General features: G+C 42.8%; 2 protein-coding genes across 6 annotated transcripts in view; one reads left to right on the top strand and one right to left on the bottom strand.

Annotated features, from left to right (window-relative positions):
- CTPS2 (CTP synthase 2) overlaps positions 1-20,349 on the top strand; it is a 105,078-nt gene that overhangs the window by 42,891 nt on the left and 41,838 nt on the right. For all 5 annotated transcript variants that reach the window (XM_047843451.1, XM_047843453.1, XM_047843452.1 and 2 more), the window contains one exon: positions 252-295. In XM_047843451.1, the coding sequence (XP_047699407.1) occupies positions 252-295 (44 nt within the window). The remainder of the gene's footprint in view (positions 1-251; positions 296-20,349) is intronic.
- Positions 10,726-16,006, bottom strand: S100G (S100 calcium binding protein G). The gene is made up of 2 exons (XM_047843457.1): positions 15,872-16,006; positions 10,726-10,830 (listed from the first exon to the last, which is right to left on the bottom strand). The coding sequence occupies exons 1-2, from the start codon at positions 16,004-16,006 to the stop codon at positions 10,726-10,728; spliced, it is 240 nt and encodes a 79-aa protein (XP_047699413.1).

Here is a 20,349-nt window from a genome sequence, read left to right as displayed (position 1 = left end):
GGGGAGGGGCGGAGAGAGATAGAGACACAGAATCTGAAGCAGGCTCCGGGCTCTGAGCTGTCAGCACAGAGCCGGACTTGGGGCTTGAACCCACGGATTGCAAGATCATGACCTCAGCAGAAGTCGGACGCTTAACCGACTGAGCTACCCAAGTGCCCTGCTAATAACTTTTATTAAAAAAAAAATTCTTATTACTTAAACTGTTTTTCAGCAATATTAGTGAATTATTGAACTCATTTCTTAATCTTCAGATGCTGATTCCACAGAATTTGAGCCAAATGCCCGTGTTCCTGTGGTAAGTGCCTTGTTTATCTTTCTGGGTTGGGTCACTGTCATTTTGTTTCCAGCTCTGACCTAAATTCACAAGGGGCTATTATTATTATTTCTTCCTTACAACATCAGGACATTTTAAGTTAGATATGATTTTATTATTATTATTACTACTGCTACTATTATTTTTGTACCACCTGCTTTGTTCTCAATAGTCCCTCTTGTCAGCTGTGCCTTGAAGAAAGACACAATCCTGGACTGATCTCTCTTTGCGTCTGTTTTCAAGCTTAATGTTTAGGAAACGATGAAATCGACTGTGACAACAATTTATAACAGCTAATATAAATAAATGGGCTGTCCTGTCTCTGGACTCCTCGCCCGTCTGTCTAGTCTCCACATTGGCAGTCATCGGTCTTTCTGAGACAAACGTGACAATGTTTTTGCGCTGCTCCTCATCTTCCACGGATTCCTTTTCCTAGGAAATATTCAGTCCAAGGTTCTTGGCTGGGACTGAAGGCCACTGCGCTGTGTCTCCTGCGGCTTTGCTATAGCAGTCCCCCCTTATCTATGGGGGACACATGCCACGGCCGCCAGGGGCTGCCTGAAACTGCGGACAGTCCCAGCCCTGTATATGCTTTATGTTTTCCTATCCATCCATACCTGTGATAGTTTATAAATTGGGCGCACAGATGAACATAAGAGATGAACAACAACAATAATCAAATGGAACGATGATAACAAGGTACTGTAATGAAAGTTACGCAAATGTGGTTTCTCTGGCTCTCAAAATGTCTTACTGTGCCGTACTCACCCTCCTTCCTGTGAGGATGTGAGGTGCTAAAATGTGTATGTGAGGCGATGAGGTTAGGTGACTGACGCAGGTGCTGCGATGTAGCTATACTGACCCCCGACGATACGAAACCATGGATAAGGGGGTGCTGTAATTCACGTCTGGTGTCCCCATCCCTTCTGCACTTGGGGGTTTATGTTTGGACAATCTAAACGATTTTTTTAGATGTATTCCCTATACCTGAGATGTCCCCCTTCCTGCAACCTCCCTTCCCATGGGATCTCACTAAAACCAATGAAAAATTTAATTAGAAAAGTAAACCAAACCTGATGACTGACAACTTCCTATTCATCCTGGGAAGTGTATCCTGACCTCCTTTCTTTTCTTGCCTCTGCCTTCTGTGCCTCATACCCACCTCTGTGAGAGTGCATACCTGACCATTGTGATCGCTTTTTTTTTTTGAGTTTATTTATTATTTATTTTTAGTAATCTCTACCTCCAACGTGGGGCTTGAACTCATGACCCTGAGGTCAAGAGTTGCATACTCTTCCTACCGAGCCAGCCAGGTGCCCGTGATTGCTGTTTTCAACAGTGTTGCTGAGATACAGTTTATATACCGTAAAATTTAGCCGTTTGAAGTGTATGACTCAGTGGCTTTTATCATATGCACAGATCTGTGCAACCATCACCACAGTCAATTTTGGACCATTCTCATTACCTCACAAGAAACCTCATACCACTTAGCTGACACCCCCAGGCTACTATCACCCCTAGCCCTTGGCAGCCATTAATCTCTTTTCTGTCTCTATGGATTTGCCTCTTCTGGATACTTCATGTGAATGGAATCATACAATATGTGGCGTTTTGTGACTGGCTTCTTCCACTTAGTATAATGTTGTCAAGGTCTGTCTGTGTTATAGCATCTATCAGTACTTTGTTTCTTTTTAGTGCAGAATAATATTCCATTATATGGACATAACACATTTTATTAATCCATTCATTCATTGATGGCCATTTGGGTTGTTTCTACTTTTTGACTATTGTGAGTAATGTTGCTATGACCATTGGTGTACAAGTTATTGTGTGGACGCATGTTTTCATTTCACTTGGGTATATACACGTAGGAGTGGAATTGTAGGTCATACGGTGACTGTATGTTGAAGCTTTTTTTTTTTTAATGTTTATTTATTTTTGAGAGAGACAGAGACAGAATGAGAGTGGGTTAGGCAGAGAGAGAGGGAGACACAGACTCTGAAGCAGGCTCCAGGCTCTGAGCTGTTAGCACAGAGCCCGACGTGGGGCTCGAACTCCTGAACCATGAGATCATGACCTGAGCCAAAGTCAGACGCTCAACCGACTGAGCCACCCAGGCGCTCCAATATATGTTGAAGCTTTTGAGGAACTGTCCCACTGTTTTCTAAAGTGGCTGCAACAATTTACATTCCCACCAGCAGTGTCTAAGGGTTCCAATTTCTTCGCAGCCTCAACACTTGTTATTGTCTGTCTTTTTTTTTTTTTTTTAATTTTTTTTTAAACGTTTTTATTTATTTTTGAGACAGAGAGAGACAGAGCATGAACGGGGGAGGGTCACAGAGAGAGGGAGACACAGAATCTGAAACAGGCTCCAGGCTCTGAGCTGTCAGCACAGAGCCCGACGCGGGGCTCGAACTCATGGACCATGAGATCATGACCTGAGCCGAAGTCGGACACTCAACCGACCGAGCCACCCAGGCGCCCCTTGTCTGTCTTTTTTTAAAAAAAGATTTTATTTTTAATTTCTACACCTCACATGGGGCTTGAACTTACAACCCGAGATAAAGAGTTACATGCTACCAATTGAGCCAGCCAGGCACCCCATTACTATCTGTCTTTTTGATTATAACCATCCTGTGAGTGTAAAGTTGTATCTTGTGGCTTTGATTTGCATTTCCCTAATGGCTAAGGATATTGAACATCTTTTCAGGTGCTTATTGGCCACTTGTATATCATCTTTGGAGAAACGTGTATTGAAGTCCTTTGCTTGTTTTCAAGTTGGATTATTTGTCTTTGTATTATTATTATTAAAAAAATTTTTTTTAATGTTTATTCATTTCTGAGAGAGAGACAGACAGACTGTGAGCTAGGGAGGGGCAGAGAGAGAGGGAGACACAGAATCCGAAGCAGGCTCCAGGCTCTGAGCTGTCAGCACAAAGCCCGATGCAGGGTTTGAACTCACAAACCGTGAGATCATGACCTGAGCCCAAGTCAGACGCTTAACTGACTGAGCCACCCAGGCACCCCTTGTCTTTGTATTATTAAGTTGTGAGAGTTCTTTATGTATTCTAAATACAAGTTCCTTATTAGATATATAATTTGCACTATTGACATTTTGGGCTGGGTTATGCTTTGTTGTGGCGACGGGGGGGGGGGGGGGGGGGGGGTGAGGGGGCGCTGTCCTGTGCACTGTAGGATGTTCAGGAGCATTCAGGGCCTGTACCCACTAGATGTCAGTACTACACTCCTCCCAACCCCCAACTGAGACACTAAAAATTCCTCCAGACCTTGCCAAACATCTCCTGGGGACACAGGCAAAATAGCCCCCATTGAGAACCACTGATTTTGAGAAATCCACTTCTGTTCCTCTCTCCTCCATCCCATTCCTTCCCTTCCTTTATGGTAGTCATTAATTTTTTTTAAACATGTTTTCTTTCCATTTACAAAATACAAGCAAACCTATATGTCTACTTGTAACCCCCTCTCCTTCTTGGATCAATGATAGCATACTCTGCCCAATTTTTTGTATCTTGCGTTTTTCACTTAACGCTATATGCCAGAGATCACTCCACGGAAGGATATAGAGATATTCTTCACTCCTTTTTATAGCTTGCAATTCAGACCATAATGAACCATAACTTCCCAGCCAGATGGTACTTTTAAGTCTTATGCTCAGAAGACCTAATACTAGCGAAGAGTTCCTTATGAAGCTTTATTACAAACATATTTCCTGACTAATGGCTGAAATGGCTGTGCAGGCAAATCATGGGTTTTCTTTCCTAAGGTAATACTTTGGGACAGGAAGTGATCTTACCAGTAGGTGCCACTATTACATAGCTTTGGCAAGGTTAATTCTTTGTCGACTATTCTTTGCACCGTGTGTGTGTGTGTGTGTGTGTGTGAGTGTGTGTGTGTGTGTGTGTGTGTGTGTGTGTGTGAGCGCATATCCCCATATACCCACACACGTATACGGTTATGTGCTTCCTTTTCAACAAATCCATTGGCTAGCATGCTTGAGCCACTTTTCCCCCTTGCTTTTTGTACTGATCACTCCACATCAGTGCACAGGGAACTTCCACATGCTTGCCCTGCTATATGCGTCTTTTATTTAACCAGTCTCATATTGATGAATATTTAGGTTGTGTCCATTATTTTGCTACCCTAAATCATATTGCAAATTAGGATCCGTGTACATACGTCCTTGCACCACACGTGCACACTTCTATGGGATGAGTTCCTAGAAGGAGAATTACTAAGTCTGACGATCTGTGCGTTTTGCATTTTGATAGCTTCTATACTCATAAGTGAGATGGGAACAATAAAACTTAATTGCTACTGAACATCTTTATGGCCAGCAATCAGTTTGTTGGAGAAAAATAGCCTTAAGAGCCAGCATTTGTGATGATGGTGAGAAGTCCTATTAAAGAAAAAGGCTAGGGTAATAGAATCACCAGGCGGCAGACACCAGGAAGCCTGGGGAAATCACTTAAACTTGAGCAAATAACAATGACTTACAGTGGGTAATGGTCATTCTGGCCCTTCTGGCTGAAAAAGTAAATAATTTGGAAGCCAGGAGCCTCCTCTGGGGTGTATTTGCTGCTAAAATCTGTTTCATAGGTGTGGAGGAGGAAAAATAACTTTTACTCCTCCCTTTTAGGTTCTTGGCTGAGGCCTCCCTGTAATAAAAGATTAACAGGACAAAAGCAAAGAAAGCTTCAGAACATGTATGCTTCCTGTATACATGGGAGAGACCCAGGAAAACTGAGTAACTCCCCCAAATGGCCCAAGCCATCATATTAAATAACTTCTCCAGCTAAAGACAGATGTTGGGAGTGGGAAGCCGGTAATGGGGGGGTTACCCAGAAAAACACAGTAAACAAGAGCATGATTGTTATGCAGATTTAAATCCATGCTTTCTCCATTCATATGAGTTTCTGGAGATTTAGTCGTCCTCTTCCTGGTGTGGAGTGGAAGACACCCTTACAGATGGAGATTTCCCTTATGCATGTAAATGTCTCTTACCTAGTAGAGACACTGGCACCCAGGAGAGATATTTAAGAGGAGGTATCTGTTACACACATAAAAGGAGAAGTAGATTTTTATCTAAGAACGAAGGTAGACTCTGAGAGTACCAGGAGAGAGCGGATAAAATTTATTTTATTGTGTCATCTCTCTGCTTAATCCACAAGGTAAGCCCGAAGGCTATGTGAATTTGTAGAATATTTAGGATTCTATAGCAAGTCTGATTTTTGGCTGCTTGCTGACACCCTTGACCTTGAATTTGGCTTCGGATCTCTCCAGTTCACGGCATTGTGTACTTTTTATATTTAGAATATTTTTGGTTTTTGAGACATATATGGGAAGAAGGATCTCATTCCAATATTTAGGTATGTGGATATGCTTACGTTTTAGCATTTCTTTTCTGTTTATTGAAAATAGTAACTAAAACAAACCTGAATTTACAGAAGATGTAACATTCTGAAAACAAATCCATGTTCCACCTTCGAACATATCAGTGAACACATGTACACCTGGACAATGGTATTGGTAAGGGAAAGGGAGAAATTTGAAGCATTTGAAGCAGATTCAAATGGACGTTTGCGATTGTGGTGTCTGATATATTTCAATTTTAGTTATCATGTGTAGGACTTCTTTTACCCTTGTTTGATCCAAGGATTTTCAAAGTCGAAATGAATTTCACATCTGACACAGTGGATCTGTGGAATAGTTACACATAATTAAAAGTCGATTCAGGTGAAGGGTCGTTTGTGTTGTACATTAAGCATAATTAATGCATAACATTTTCCTACCTCTAGATGAAGCCCTGTTCGAGATATTTTTTTTTCTTCCATGTTATTTTTCAACAACTTTACATGGAAAGCAAATTAAGAAACATTAAAAAAAAAAAATCCAGCCAGCCACCGAGAGAAACCTTTCAGGCCACTTTTTATTACTTTGAAGACTGCTTGGCATTTAGAACACTGAGTGAGTGTCTCCCAGCTAACAAAATCGCCTTACAGAAGTCATTTGGAGCTTAGTTTGGGCTAACGAACTTTTCTTGCCATCAAAGCAGCTGTCAAGAAGGCAGCTATACTGTGGGTAAAATAGCCCTTTATGGACCAGTCTGATAGCCTAATAGTCATTTAATCCTGTCTCTGTGGGGGCAGTAGGTTCAGAGTTGATTTTAGGCTGTTAGCCATAGAAACTGCTTTCTATTGGGAAAGAAAAATTCTTCTAGGCATGATGGCTGCCGTCCAATGAATGGCAAGGGCATCTTCTTCACCCGACCCTCCCCCATACTCGGGCCTATTTCCTGAAAGGAGACAGTGTGGGTGCTTGGAATGAGCCCCCATTTGTGAATCACCAGGTTGGTCTATAATTTTAACAATAAATGGCTAAATGAGTACTTCAAAGCTAATGCATTCAAGAGCTTTTGTACGTTGAGCTCAATGGGAAATGCTTTAGGAATAAGTATTTCAACCACTTAAAAGATTTTTCTGCAGTAGAAATAACTGGATGCTAGTGGAAAGAGATTATTAAAAAGAAAAAAAGTCATTGTGCATTTGGAGCTTGTCCACTGAAGTGCAGTCCCAAATATAGTGTATTGCAAGCTTAGCCGGGGCTTCAAGACATAGACTGGCAAAACAGATAACCAAACATACGGGCAGTGTGTGCGTTAATGCTAGCAAATGCTGTCGACTAGAACTTTCTGCCATGGTAGAATGCTCTGGGTTTGTGCCATCCAATATGATAGATGGCCACTAGCCACGTGGGGCTATGGAGCACTTGAAATGTTGCTAGTGTGGCCCAGGAACTGAACTTTAAACTTCATTGAATTTTAATTGATTTAAATGTCCGTGGCCACGTGATCTAATTGTTACAGTATTGCACAGCACAGGTAGACCTTAGATACTTAAGAATTCAGAGTCAGGGGAAAAATACTGTGGGTTATAGTAAGAAGAGATGGTTGTCAAAGGCTTGGAGACTTTATAGAGAGGAGGGGAAGGTTAGGCTAGGCCGGAATGTCCAAGATTTGCCTATAAAATACCGAGTGGGTTGGCTGAAGCATATGGCTCCCATAGGGAAGTGGTGGGAAATAGGGGAGATTGGTGCGGATTTGTGGGGGTCCTTGAGTATCAGTGTCAAAATTTATACTGAAGGCAATAGGGAACCAGTAACATAATACCTGTCAACTTTGACATAGTATGCAAATACCGTACTCGTAGCTGAAGGCTTTCCAATAGAACGAGTGCTTGAGAAAGATTCAACTGTTGAGAGAGACAGAGACAGACAGACAGACAGAGATATGAGAGGGGAGAGAAGACTCCAGACACAGTACCTGGTTGAATGTTAAGGCAGCCTCAGTCTGCGATCCAAGGAGCTGGGTTGGAGCAGGAGTTAGAGTAGAAAGGTCTGGCTGGCAGAGCAGCTTTATGGAATGAATCAATGAGATTTAGTGACTGGATACTCAGGAATCATTCATTCAGCAAATAGCTACTGAACCTGTCCCACATGCCAGGCTCTGAGCTAGACTTGGGGATACCTCAGTGAAAGAACAGATAAAAATCCTTGCCCTGGTGGAGCCTGCAGTCTAGTGAAGATTGATGTTTTGTGGTTGACAAGCTGGGTACTGTTGATTCAAGAGGAAATTCAGGGACACCTGGGTGGCTCAGTTGGTTAGGCATCTGACTTTGGCCCAGGTTATGATCCCGTGCTTCGTGGGTTCAAGCCCTGCATAGGGCTCTGTGCTGACAGCTCAGGGCCTGGAACCTGCTTCCGATTCTGTGTCTCCCTCTCTCTCTGCCCCTCCCCTGCTTGCACTTTGTCTCTCTGTCTCCCAAAAATAAATAAACCTTAAAAAAAAAAAAAAAGGAAATTCAGGTGAATCCTGTTGGATGTGGGAGATGAGCTCACTGTTGGTAACCAGGCCAAGGAAGCCAATGAAATAGACATGTACACCCATGCTACATACAACCCTTCATGCTTTTTCATCCTTCTTGAAGACTGTCAGACTAATTTGTCCAAGTCAGTAAATCTTAGCCAGGTAGAGAAGGTATCTCTACCTTGCGTTTCCTGTGCATTGCCACCGGGAGGCCTTCCCAGCTTGCCCCATCTGCCCTGGAGGCCTCCTGCCCAGCCCCAGCTTCCACCCTGCTGACACCCCCCCACCCCTTGCAACCTCTTTGTTGCTGCCACCTCATCTTCCTAAAGCACATTTACATCACTTTATGCCTCCTACACCCTTCCTCTCCCTTTCTTCTGACCTTGGTTTATCATGGCAACCAAGGACTCTCATGATCTAAAGCCCTCGTGCCCTCTAATTCCTCGTAGCTGGCCTTGCAACCAAAATGTAGTATGTGTGTTTCTGAAACTGCCTTGAACTTGCACATGATGTGTTTACTTGGGGTGTTTTCTCTCTTTTTGAAGCCCAGTGCTGCCACTTCCCTGCAGCTTCCCCTCAAGGCTCTTCCTGCAAATTCCAGCTGGAAATACTACTTTCTCGATTAAGCCTTTCCCTGACCTGATCCCAGACTTACGGACTTCGGATCTCAGAGGGCTAGAAGTTTATTTCTCTGGCATCTTGTGTAATGTCCTCTCCGTAGTAGTTGCTTTATATATGTTGGAGTTGAAAGAGATTACGTACATTTATTCTGTGAGGGACAGATTGAGAGCCAGAATTCAGGCTAAAATGGGAAGCTGGCATGACCTTGATATTAGAAGTCAACAAAGCACCGCTAACAAAAAATAAAACCCCGAACTATAGACTAATGTTGGCTATTAATAAAGATGTGAAAATCTGAAATAAAATACGAGAGTGCCCAATTTAACAGTATTACAGAATAATTGAGCGTGTTTAACCTGGGGGTTGAATTGGTTAATGTATTATATTGATCAGACAAAACAGAGAACCCCCGTGTGTCCATAGATGCTCGGTAGGCAATCTATAGAACCCAGACCTTCCTGCTCACAATCTCTTAACAAACTAGGAAGAGAAGGGGACTTTTTTTTTTTTTTTTTTAAGTAGGCTTCATGCCCAGCACAGAGCCCAATGTGGGGCTTGAACTCACAATCCTGAGATCAAGCAAGAGCTGAGCTGAGATCAAGAGTCGGATGCTTAACCTACTGAGCCACCCAGGCGTCCTGAGAAGGGGACTTCTTAAACAAGAGAAAGATTATCTTTTACAAACCCATATCCAGCAGTAAAGTCAATGGGGATCCCTATGAAAACTAGAAATGAGTAGAAGATGTGCAGTATGGTGACTAATGAAGTTGTTAAAATGAGACCAACTAATGCTGTCTGGAGATTGAAGCTGGCGTTCTCCTACCTGTTTGTAGATTTCTGAATCAATACAACCTTTTGGAAAATCAATTAAGTGGTCTATTTCACAAACCATAAAAATATTCATATACTGTGACTCAGACATTTACTTCTCAGAAATTCTCCTAAGGAGGGAAATATGGTGTGTTGACAGAGGTAAGAACAGTTACTCATTAGTATAGCATTGTTTAGAAGAATCAGAAATGACAACAGTCAAAGTGTCCCACAATGGGGAAATAGGTGAGACTATTATGGGGTCTCCCTGCAGTGGAATATAATTAGTCATTAGAAATGTTTGAAGTTTTTGGTGCAATGAGAGTGCTCTTGTGTTGAATTAGAATGATACAAATTGTATTTAAACATTTCCTCACTGTGTATAAAAATCTGCCTTGTTTCTTGGTAGGGTTAAAAGTCATTTTTCTTTTCTTTGGTTAAATTCCCCAGCAACACTCCCCCCCCCCCCCCCCCTCCACCGCCTTCCCCCCAGCTGTTTCTCAGATCCGGAGAGTCCCGGCAGCACGGGATGCCAGAGCTGGGAGGGCCCTCTATCTGCTTCTGCTCCCGGAGAGGGTCATTGATTCAAAAACCACAGCAAGCGCCAGAGGTGACTTTAAGACAAGTATGTGTTTTTTGAAGTCTGCTCCTCACCAGCTATTGACTAGAGTGAAATAGGGGTTGGAACTGGAAATGATGTGAGCCCTGAGTGGCTGGGGAGGGAGAGCAGGAAAAGGGTTATTCTGGTGGAAGACTGGAGTAAGGGCCCTGGTTTGGCACGTCAGAGTTCCTTCCAAGCCTCCGATGCCATGTTTGTAGTCTTCGTGAAGATCGTGGAACTCTTCTCAGCCTTTAAAAAAAAATCTATGTAATTATATGCATTAGACTAAGGTTATTTCAAATCTATTGAGCCATGGGGGTCAGTACTTGACAAGGAGAGACATGTCTAAGAATTTCTTTATTAACAGTAATTGGCCTTCACAGCCAAACCATTATAATTGCAAAGAATTAACCAGAGACATTAGTGATTCCATATAGAATAGGGCCACATCCCAGGCACTCTTCTTTTGGAATGATACATTGTCTTGTTTTTTTTCCTTCACTGGGATATCTTCTTGACTAACACCTGGAATTCTTCAAAACTAACTTCTCCGTCTCCATTCTTGTCCAGTTCTTGAAACAGGTCATCTAGGGTGCTGGGGCCCTGGTTTTAGACAAGAAGGATGGGATAGGGAGAGGAGAGAAAATAAATCAGTTACTGCTACACATTTTCTGAAATGAGAGACACTGGGTCTGTGTCCCAAGAAGGCAGCTAAAGTTTCAATTACATGGTTGGAGGTGGAAAGACCAACTTTAGCTGCAGTCATGCTCCCTGTCACTGAACTGGCTATCTTTTTATTTTTTTTCCTATATCACACATTTATTATTTTAATATTGATAATGTGCATTTTAATATACAGTTGACCTTTGAACAATGCAGGAGTTGGGGCACCAACCCCCCACACAGTCGAAAATCTGAGGATAACTTTTGCCTCCCCGCAAGACTGAATTACTAATAGCCTACTGTTGACTGGAATCCTTACTGATAACATATACAGTTGATTAACACATATTTTGTATGTTACATGTATTAAATACTGTATCTTACAATAAAGGAAGCTAGAGAAAAGTGTTATTAAGGAAGTCACAAGGGAGAAAAAATACATTTATAGTACTGTACTGTAAAAAATCCTCGCAGTTTGTACCCATGTTGTACAAGGATCAACTGTAATTGGTTTTCTGTGCGATCTATTTTTCTTTATGCCTCTAAAAACATTCCTTTGAGAAGGAATCTGCGGCTTCACTGGACTGCCAAGGAGCCCATGGCCCACAAACACTGGAGGGTTCATGCCCCAAGTTTTCCTGGGAGCTAGTTCTGTGTCTGGCTCCCAGGGCTGGGCCAGCATATAACCTAGGCAGCACTGTGCCGAGTCTTTCTGTAGCTTGTTAAGTGCTCCCCAACCGCCCCCTGGAGGAGATCCACTTTACAGATGAGGAAACTGGCGCTCTGAGACAGTTGCTGACTTGTTCTGCAGCTTGTAAATAAAGAGAGGGCTTGAGGCTCAAACATTGACCCTAGAGCTTAACCCCTTAACTGCGAATCACACCAGTTTTTCCCAAACCCTGGGCTTCGGCCCACCTCTACGCTGTGCAGGATGACTGGAGCAATGGTTCTCGCACTTTGGCATGCATCAGAGTCGCCAGATGGGCTTGCTGACCTTAGTAAACACAGATGGACAAGTTCCCACTCCCAGAATTTCTGATTCACTAGGCCTGGGGTGGGGCCTGAGAATCTGTATTTCCAACAGGCTCCCAGGTGATATTGATACTGCTGGTCCAGGACCCATCACGTTTGGAGAACCACTGCTTGAGATGTTACAAGAGATCATGTTAAGCCTGACTCCTTTTTGACTACTGGCTCTGTAGTGTCTTCTTTTTTTTTAATGTTTTAAAAATATTCGTTTATTTTTGAGAGAGAGAGAGACAGAGTGTGAGCGGGGGAGGGGCAGAGAGAGGGAGACACAGAATCCAAAGCAGGTTCCTGGCTCTGAGCTGTCAGCACAGAACCCGATGCGGGGCTCAAGCCCACAAACTGTGAGATCATGACCTGGGCTGAAGGCAGAAGCTCAACCGACTGAGCCACCCTGGTGCCCCCTGACTCTGAAGTGTCTTATGCAGACTTAATTTTTGTCTCTGCCCTAAAACTCAAATCTTAAGGCCATTATATTTCTGCCTTTCAGGTAGGAGTTTATCTGTGGCAAAATAGTACCAAGGAAACTCATTGAAATAACAGTTTAGTTTATAAATCAGCTTCAAAAAAATGTTTTTATGTTTATTTTAGAGGGAGAGAGAGAGACAGAGAAAGAGAGAGAATGGATAGATGCACACAGGGAAGAGGCAGAGAGAGAGAGAGAGGGACAGAAGATTTGAAGTGGGCTCTGTGCTGACAGCAGAGAGCCCGACGCGGGCCTTGGACTCATGAATTGTGAGATCATGACCTGAACCAAAGTCAGGCGCTTAACTGACTCAGCCACCCAGGCGACCCCCGCCCCCTCAATTTTTTTAAAATTGTGGTAAAAAACACACAACATTTACCATCTTAACTATTTTTTTTTTAATGTTTATTTATTTTTGAGAGAGAGAGCACCAGCAGGGTAGGAGCAGAGAAAAAGAGAGGGAGACACAGAATCCAGAGCAGGCTCCTGGTTCTGGTTCTGAGCTGTCAGCATAGAGCCTGACGTGGTGCTTGAGCTCACGGACCGTGAGATCATGACCTGAGCTGAAATCAAGAATTGGACTCTTAACCAACTAAGCCACCCAGGCACCCCTATCTTAACTTTTTTTTTTTTTAATTTTTAAATGTTTATTTATTTTAGAGAGAGAGAGACCGAATGTGAGCAGGGGAGGGGCAGAGAGAGAGGGAGACACAGAATCGGAAGCAGGCTCCAGGCTCCAAGCTGTCAGCAGAGAGCCCGATGCAGGGCTTGAACCCATGAACCATGAGATCATGACCTGAGCTGAAGTCAGATGCTTAACTGACTGAGCCACCCAGCCGCCCCCCTATCTTAACTATTTTTAAGTGAACAGTTCACTACTCTTAAGTATGTTGACATTGTTGTACAACTGATCGCCACATCAAAATATGTTTTAACCCCTAAGATTCCTATAGACATTTGGAACTTTGCTGCCATCAGAAGACTAAACTAAGTTAGTTACTCAGCATTTGTTGTATAAATACCAAACACTTTTCCTGAGGCATTTGCTAGATTCTAAACCATGCAAGGTGATGATGGAAAGACTGTAGCTTGGAAAACCTTAGTAATCGTTATGAAAATATAATCAGGTACATGACTTGGTAAGCAGATTCTTACCTTTATCAAAATTGTAAGTCATGTGCTTTTTGTAGTAAAAACATAAACCATAGGAAAATATAGAAAAATACCCTGCTCTTACCTTTTATTTTTTTATAAATGTTTATTCATTTTTGAGAGAGAGAGAGTGAGCGAGTGGGGCAGAAGCAGAGAGGGGGACAGAGAACCCAAAACAGTCTCTGTGCTGACAGCAGAGAGCCTGACACAGGGCTTGAACTCACAAACCGTGAGATCATGACCTGAGCTGAAGGTGGACACTCAACCGACTGAGCCACCTGGGCATCTCCCTCCGCAGTCTTAACTTTTAAAACCACTTATTTGGGGGTGCCTGGGTGGCACAGTCGGTTAAGCGTCCGACTTCAGCCAGGTCACGATCTCGTGGTCCGTGAGTTCGAGCCCCGAATCGGGCTCTGGGCTGATGACTCGGAGCCTGGAGCCTGTTTCAGATTCTGTGTCTCCCTCTCTCTCTGCCCCTCCCCCATTCATGCTCTGTCTCTCTCTGTCCCAAAAATAAATAAACGTTGAAAAAAAAAAAATTTTTAAAACCACTTATTTGAGTAGGTTGCCTAGGCTTTCCTGATTATTATTTTTCTTTTATTATTATTCCTTCCTATTACAATTTTTCTTCCTTTTGGAAAAACTTCAGAGTGTTTTTTAGAATTTAGTCTTTCTCAGGGCGCCTGTGTGGTTCAGTCAGTTGAACATCTGCCTTCAGCTCACGCCATGATTTTGAAGTTCATAATCTCCGGGTTCGTGAGTTCAAGGTGGGCGTTGGGCTCGTTGCTGACAGCTAGGAGCCTGGAGCCTGCTTCAGATTCTATGTCTCCCTTTCTCTCCGCTCCTCCCCCGCTCTCTCTCTCTCTCTCTCTCTCTCTCTCTCAAAAATAAATAAACATTAGAAAAAGGATTTTAATCTTTCTCAAAGACCTTTGTTTTATTTTTTTAAGGTTTATTTTTATTTTTGAGAGAGACAGATCTTGAGAAGGGGAGTTGGAGAAAGAGGGAGACAGAGAATCTGAAGCAGCCTCCAGGCTCTGGGCTGTCAGCACGGGGCCCGACATGGGGCTCGAACCCATGAACCATGATGAGATCATGGCCTGAGCTGAAGTCGGACGCTTAACCAGCTGAGCCACCCAAGTGCCCCTGTTTTAATTTTTAATTAAAAAGTCTCCTTTACTGGGCACCTGGCTGACTTGGTAGAGCATCTGACTCTGGATCTCAGGGTTGTGAATTCAAGGCCTGCGTTGGGCGTAGAGCCTACTTAAAAATAAATAAATAAAATAAAAATCCAGAAAGTTCAAAAAAAAATCCCCTTTTCTGCTAACACTTTTAACTGTTTCTGAAAGTTACTTTATATTTTAACTGTAAGAAAATGAGGCAAGATTGGATTATAAGGTCATTGAATTCAGCCACTCTTTAGTACTAAAAACAGAAACCTCAGCAACTACAGTGAGAACCTTCTCACACGTCATACTGGCAGAAGGGGCAAAATCTGGGCAGCAAATGGTTTCTTCTGAAGTTACAGCTAAATAGTAACCAAGTCAGATGAAACAGTTGTGCTTCCATTTTGAAGATCCCTTTTAGTTGCGAAGGAAAGAAAGTATTTTGGAGCAATGAGAATCAGCCTGCCTCTCTTCTTTATTGCCCCAAGATGCACTTTGATTTTGACAACTCTGCAACAGTTTTGACAAGAAACTGTAGGGCTAAAGAGATTTAATCCCTTCCTGGAAGTTGTTTAGCAATGCATGGCTGCCTCATTAACACAGATTTAGGTGCTTAACACAAATTAACACAAATTTAAATGGTTTTGAAATATAAATGGGTGTCGCCAGATGGCAATTTGTCAGCGCAAAGTGGGTTTTCTTTTCAGATTGCCAAATAAGCATTGGTCTTCTTGACAGATCCTACCTATAACAATGAAGCACGTCCAAGGCCAACCAATGATGTTTTTGCAGACCTCTTTGTTTTCCTGAAGCCTGGCACAAAGGTGCTGAACCCAGGGTGACATGTGGGTCCTGTAGGTCTAACTTCATGAAAATGCGACCATTGCTTCCTTTTACTCTGGCTGGTCATGGAGAGTTCTGTGCCAGGCTGTAGGGCATAGAAGGCTTGGAACCTGCTTTCCAGGTACTTGCCTTCTGAAATGTGGTCTGCCATCAGGGAGGGAAACACATTCAAGTGTCCTTGCTCAATAGATGCCCGCACCTTGTCTGCTGTGTGCTCTGGCCTAGACCCAGCTCGGATGGGTATTGCATTCCTCAGCCTCTCCCCTCCCCTATCCTCCCTTGTCACCATCAGAGTCCCCGTTCGTGGGCTCTGTGGTTGTGCACTCACTTTCAGCAAACTGGGGAATTCAGTCTGAATCAATAGCTTCAACTCCTCCTTTGACAGCTGGTCTGGATCACCTTCTTTGGCTGCGTATTTTGCAAAAATGCTCTTCAGTTCTTCAGGAGACTTTTTTGCACTCATTTTGGTGTCCTGTAAATCGGGAAAGGAATGAGCTCACCAGAAAGCTGAGCTGGAGTTTTATACCGATGATTGCCAACACTTCAGTGCCTTTGGGCTCTTTCCTTGGTGTAGTAAAAATAATCATCTTAGTATGTTCAGTGTGTATTCTTAGAGTACATCTGTTACGAGACAGTCCCTGGAGCCTTACGTTTTGATTAGTAGTTGTGACATTCTCCACATTTTATGTACCTGGTCTGTGCTCTGTAGGCTGTGGTCTTGAAGAAACCTGACCACAGCTTTTAGCCTCTAAGTTACTGGTAATATCTTTAGATGGCACAAACCCACTTTCTCTCCTGACCTGTATCTTTGACAACCATTCTGAAAAGAAGCAGAAAGAGCTCCAGGAAGTACTAAAATCACACTTACCTGGTTGCCCAGCAGCAAGGCAGCTAGAAGAATCAAATAGGAGTGTGAAGAGTTGAGCAGGATCGTGACTTTTATAGTCTTTACGGACTCACCACCCTGATTATGAAATTTTCCTTTTGTTTGCCATTTAAGGGTAATTATTAATGGTTTTTGAAACCCAAGCTTGAGACTGCATGAACCTCATAATTAAGGGCAAGATCCAATAAATGGCCACCTTAACAGTTGCTTCATGGTTCAGAGTCCCAAGAGTAAACTTGGATTTTTTTCCCCCCCTTACATTGTATTTTCCCTCCAATGTGGCATTACTGTATTTGCTGAGTGTTCACATTTTGGAAAGCTTAACTATGGAGAGTTGTATATTTTTCAGTTTGGCTGCATATTTAGGCTCGAAAAAGTAACTTTCTTCATATGCAGAAAAAAATGCTATCGTGGGTGGTCAATACTATATAGTCTAAGAAATTACAGCATTGCTGTGGAAGTCCCTGTGGTGTTTTGTACAGATTAGGTCCTTAAATACTTGAACAACTGAATGAATGAATGGACAGAAGTATCACTGAGAAGCAGACTTCAGAAACAAGGAGAGGATACACAATAATTTGTGGTTTTATTTGACAAAGCAAGGTTACCAAGTCGCATGATCATTTTTCAACTCTTCTATTATTTATTGGTCTCGTATCTGCTTTTTTTTCTCATTACTCCTTTCCTTACCATATATACAAAGTTTTTTTTTTTTAATCGAAGCACAGTTGACACGCAATTTTACATTAGTTTCAGGTGTATAACTATTTTTCCCCCAATATATTTTGTTAATCATTCTAAAAACTTGTGAAAATACTTGACTTACTTTTATTCAGTTGGAAATACTTCAAACTTGTGGAACTGCCAGGATTTAAAATTGGAGACTAAATTTATTTCTACTGGAAAGAGTTCTGTGAAAGAACAAGGACGTTTCCAAAGGGCATTAATCTAATACTGATTGTAACTCGCAATACAGGGTTTCAGATTGACTTTAAGAGTCCTCATCAGGTTTTAAATACTTGCACACTTCCACGCTTGTATAATTTTCTCTGACCCTTCATTATATCATGTATAAATTGAGCATTGAGCTATTGGACTGTATTTTTCTCTGACACTTTTCAGTTCTAAACTTCTAGGGCCTTATTTACCTTGGAGAACAAATGTGAAATCTTATAGTTTCTTAAGAACTTCCCAGCAGTCCTGAGAATTTATCACTCCATGTGCCTTCACTGTCCTTGTAGATGTTATTCTTGCTTTTATTACAGATTCTTTGACTTTGGTACCCACTGGTATTGAATGTATATGAACTCACTTCTTGGAGTAAAGATAAGCATTTTGGTTTTAGTTGTAAGATTTTATGCAAAAATATTCTGATTTTGGCAATGCATTTTAATGAAGATTTTAGAGAATTTCTAGTGTTTTTATGCTTATGCTCTGTTTTACTTGGGAGGAAGTCAGCTTTTGTTGAACAATCACAGCAAAAAAAATATCTTTTTCTTCCAATAACTTAAAAAAAAATTTCAAATCTACAGAAAAGTTGCAAGAGTGGTCAGTGAACACCCAACCTACCTTTTGCCCAGATTCATTTGAGAATCAGTTGCAGACCGATTTCTCCTCTAAATACTTCAGCAATCTTGTCTCGTAAGGACAAGGAGATTCTTCTACACAACCACAATGCCATTATCACAGGCCAAATTCAAATCTCTCCAAATGTGGTAAAAACATCTTAAATCATCGGTTTTCTTAAATTACCACCTGTGAGCTAAAATCAACGTGGCGATTGTCATATTTCCTGAGTCCATATCAAAGAAATGATTTTAATAACTATATGATATACAACTATATAATTTTAATAACTGCATATTGTATGACAGATATATGTTATGTATAGCACATGGCATATGTTGTATATATAGGGTGTGTGCATATGAAATTAACCCTAAGAGAGACATTTGGAACAGTGTTGGTTAACAGTCTTTCAGGCTACGCATCTATAGTTTCAAGGGAGGATTTCTGATTAACAGAGGCCCAGTGCTGGGATGCCTGGCTGGCTCAGTCGGTAGAGCATGCAACTCTTGATCTCAGGGTTATGGGTTTGAGCCCCACGTTGGGTGTGGAGATTACTTAAAAATAAAATCTTTAAAAAAATAATAAGTGAGGCCCAATGCTGTTTGTTGTCAGAACTTATGCTTGTAGTAAACACTAACAGAACTTGAAAAACAACCCATAGGTCTGAAATGTTCACTTGTTCCGCTCTGCCAGGCCCATCTCTCGTCTCTTATGTTTCTCTTTACCTGTGTTCTCAAGTGTGAGGATAAACCCGCAGTGAGAAACATGAAATCCACCACTAGATATTCTCATGAAACATTAACTAAAAATACATGGAGACGGGCGATAAACACAGGGTGTGTTCAAAAGAGTGCATTTTGAAACTACAGAAGGGGAAAAAATGACAAGGCACAAGACTGGTAATGGAAAAATGGAGAGGCAAAGGTTATTTATCACCTCACCATTCAATTGCTTGATCTTTGGACAGACTTAAGTGTTTCCTAGGGATGCCAAGAGTAACTTATTTTAAAAGCCCCTGTACCATAGGCTTCCTTAGCTGTGTTATTCGACTCCAAGCCCACAGCAGGTAGTGCCTTGAAAAGCACCTCTGGGAGGAGAGTCAGTGTCAGGCCCTGCAAAACAAAATGGGCAGGCAGTGCTATCCTGGGTTCGTGTTGTCTTTGATCCTGAGGTTTTGAAAAGAGTCTGACCAGCAAAGCACAGCTTTGCCTCGCCAGCCTACTTGGTGCACTGCTGCAGAGTTCACGTTCTTTTCCACTTCCGACCTTTGCCTGGGCCCTGCGTCTCCCCGGTTTGGGGCCCGCCTGTGCTGAGGTCACAGAGGCCTCCTGATCACATAGCCCACGCTTAGCGAGGGCTGGTCCTTCCTGTGGCTGAGTGCTGCCCTTGGCCGACCCTGGCCCTTTACCTTGATCAATCCTCACAGCACCCCCGTGAACTGGATACCACTGTTACCTGCAGTCTCCAGAGACGTTCAAGGACTAGCTAAAGGTCGCAGCACTGGGCAGTACTAGAGCTGGGATTCTGGCCCAGGCCGAGGCTGCCCCCTCAGCTGCCGTGCTGCCTGCCCCCCTCAGGAGGAGGGCTTCTGTGAGGAGAGCTGGTCAATGTTAGCGTGAGGCCCAGAGGCAGGACTTATGTGTTATGTTCACACCTGAAGGTATAAGAATGTTTTCTTTCTGATGGAAGTAACACAGGCCTTCTTTTCCTGGTGGAAAATGAGTTGAAAACACTGGAAAATATAAACGTACTTATGGGACTGCTCCGTGCCTTCACCCTGGTGGATTCCATCATCTCGCTGCTGGTGATGAGGCAGGCTGGGGAGACAGACAGGGCAATGTAACAGTCCTGCATTGGGTAAGAGGTGTGCCTGGGCTCAGGGGTGCCTTGCTTCAGAGCGGGGCACTGTTCCTCCCCTCCCCTATGCTGAAACCATCCATCTGCGGCTCAGGACCGAAACCCTTCCGTTGCTCTTAGGCTGCCCACTAGCCCCTTCGTCTGCTCTGCTCGTTTCTGATAGAAATCCAGGGAGATTTCATTGTGGAGCCATCAGTTGGAATCTGACACTGTGTTGGACTCTGCTGGAGACAGAGAAGAAGCTCCAGTCCTTGTGCTTGATGAGCCCACCCTTTAGCCTATGAGAGGAGGCAGGTAAGGAAATGATGGAGGAGGCTAAGGTTGTATACAACGAAGGACCGTATTAGGACCGTATTAGTATCCTATGGCTTCTGTAACAAATTACCGCAAACTTAGTGGCTTAAAACAACACAATTAAAAAAAAAAACACCCCCCCAAAAGCCCCACAGGTTGTTTTCTTACAGTTCTGGAGAAGTATAAAGTGGGTAGGCAGG

Source organism: Prionailurus viverrinus, chromosome X (assembly GCF_022837055.1).
Source record: "Prionailurus viverrinus isolate Anna chromosome X, UM_Priviv_1.0, whole genome shotgun sequence".
In the NCBI taxonomy this organism is placed as follows: domain Eukaryota; kingdom Metazoa; phylum Chordata; class Mammalia; order Carnivora; family Felidae; genus Prionailurus; species Prionailurus viverrinus.
Note: the sequence above shows the minus strand (reverse complement) of the source record. Positions and strands in the feature narration are given on the sequence as shown.

Coding starts and splice junctions, on each gene's coding strand:
- S100G (XM_047843457.1), bottom strand. CDS start 16,006: ATGAGTGCAAAAAAGTCTCCTGAAGAACTGAAGAGCATTTTTGCAAAA. Junction 10,831..15,871: donor AATTCCCCAGTTTGCTGAAA/GTGAGTGCACAA, acceptor GTCTAAAACCAG/GGCCCCAGCACCCTAGATGA.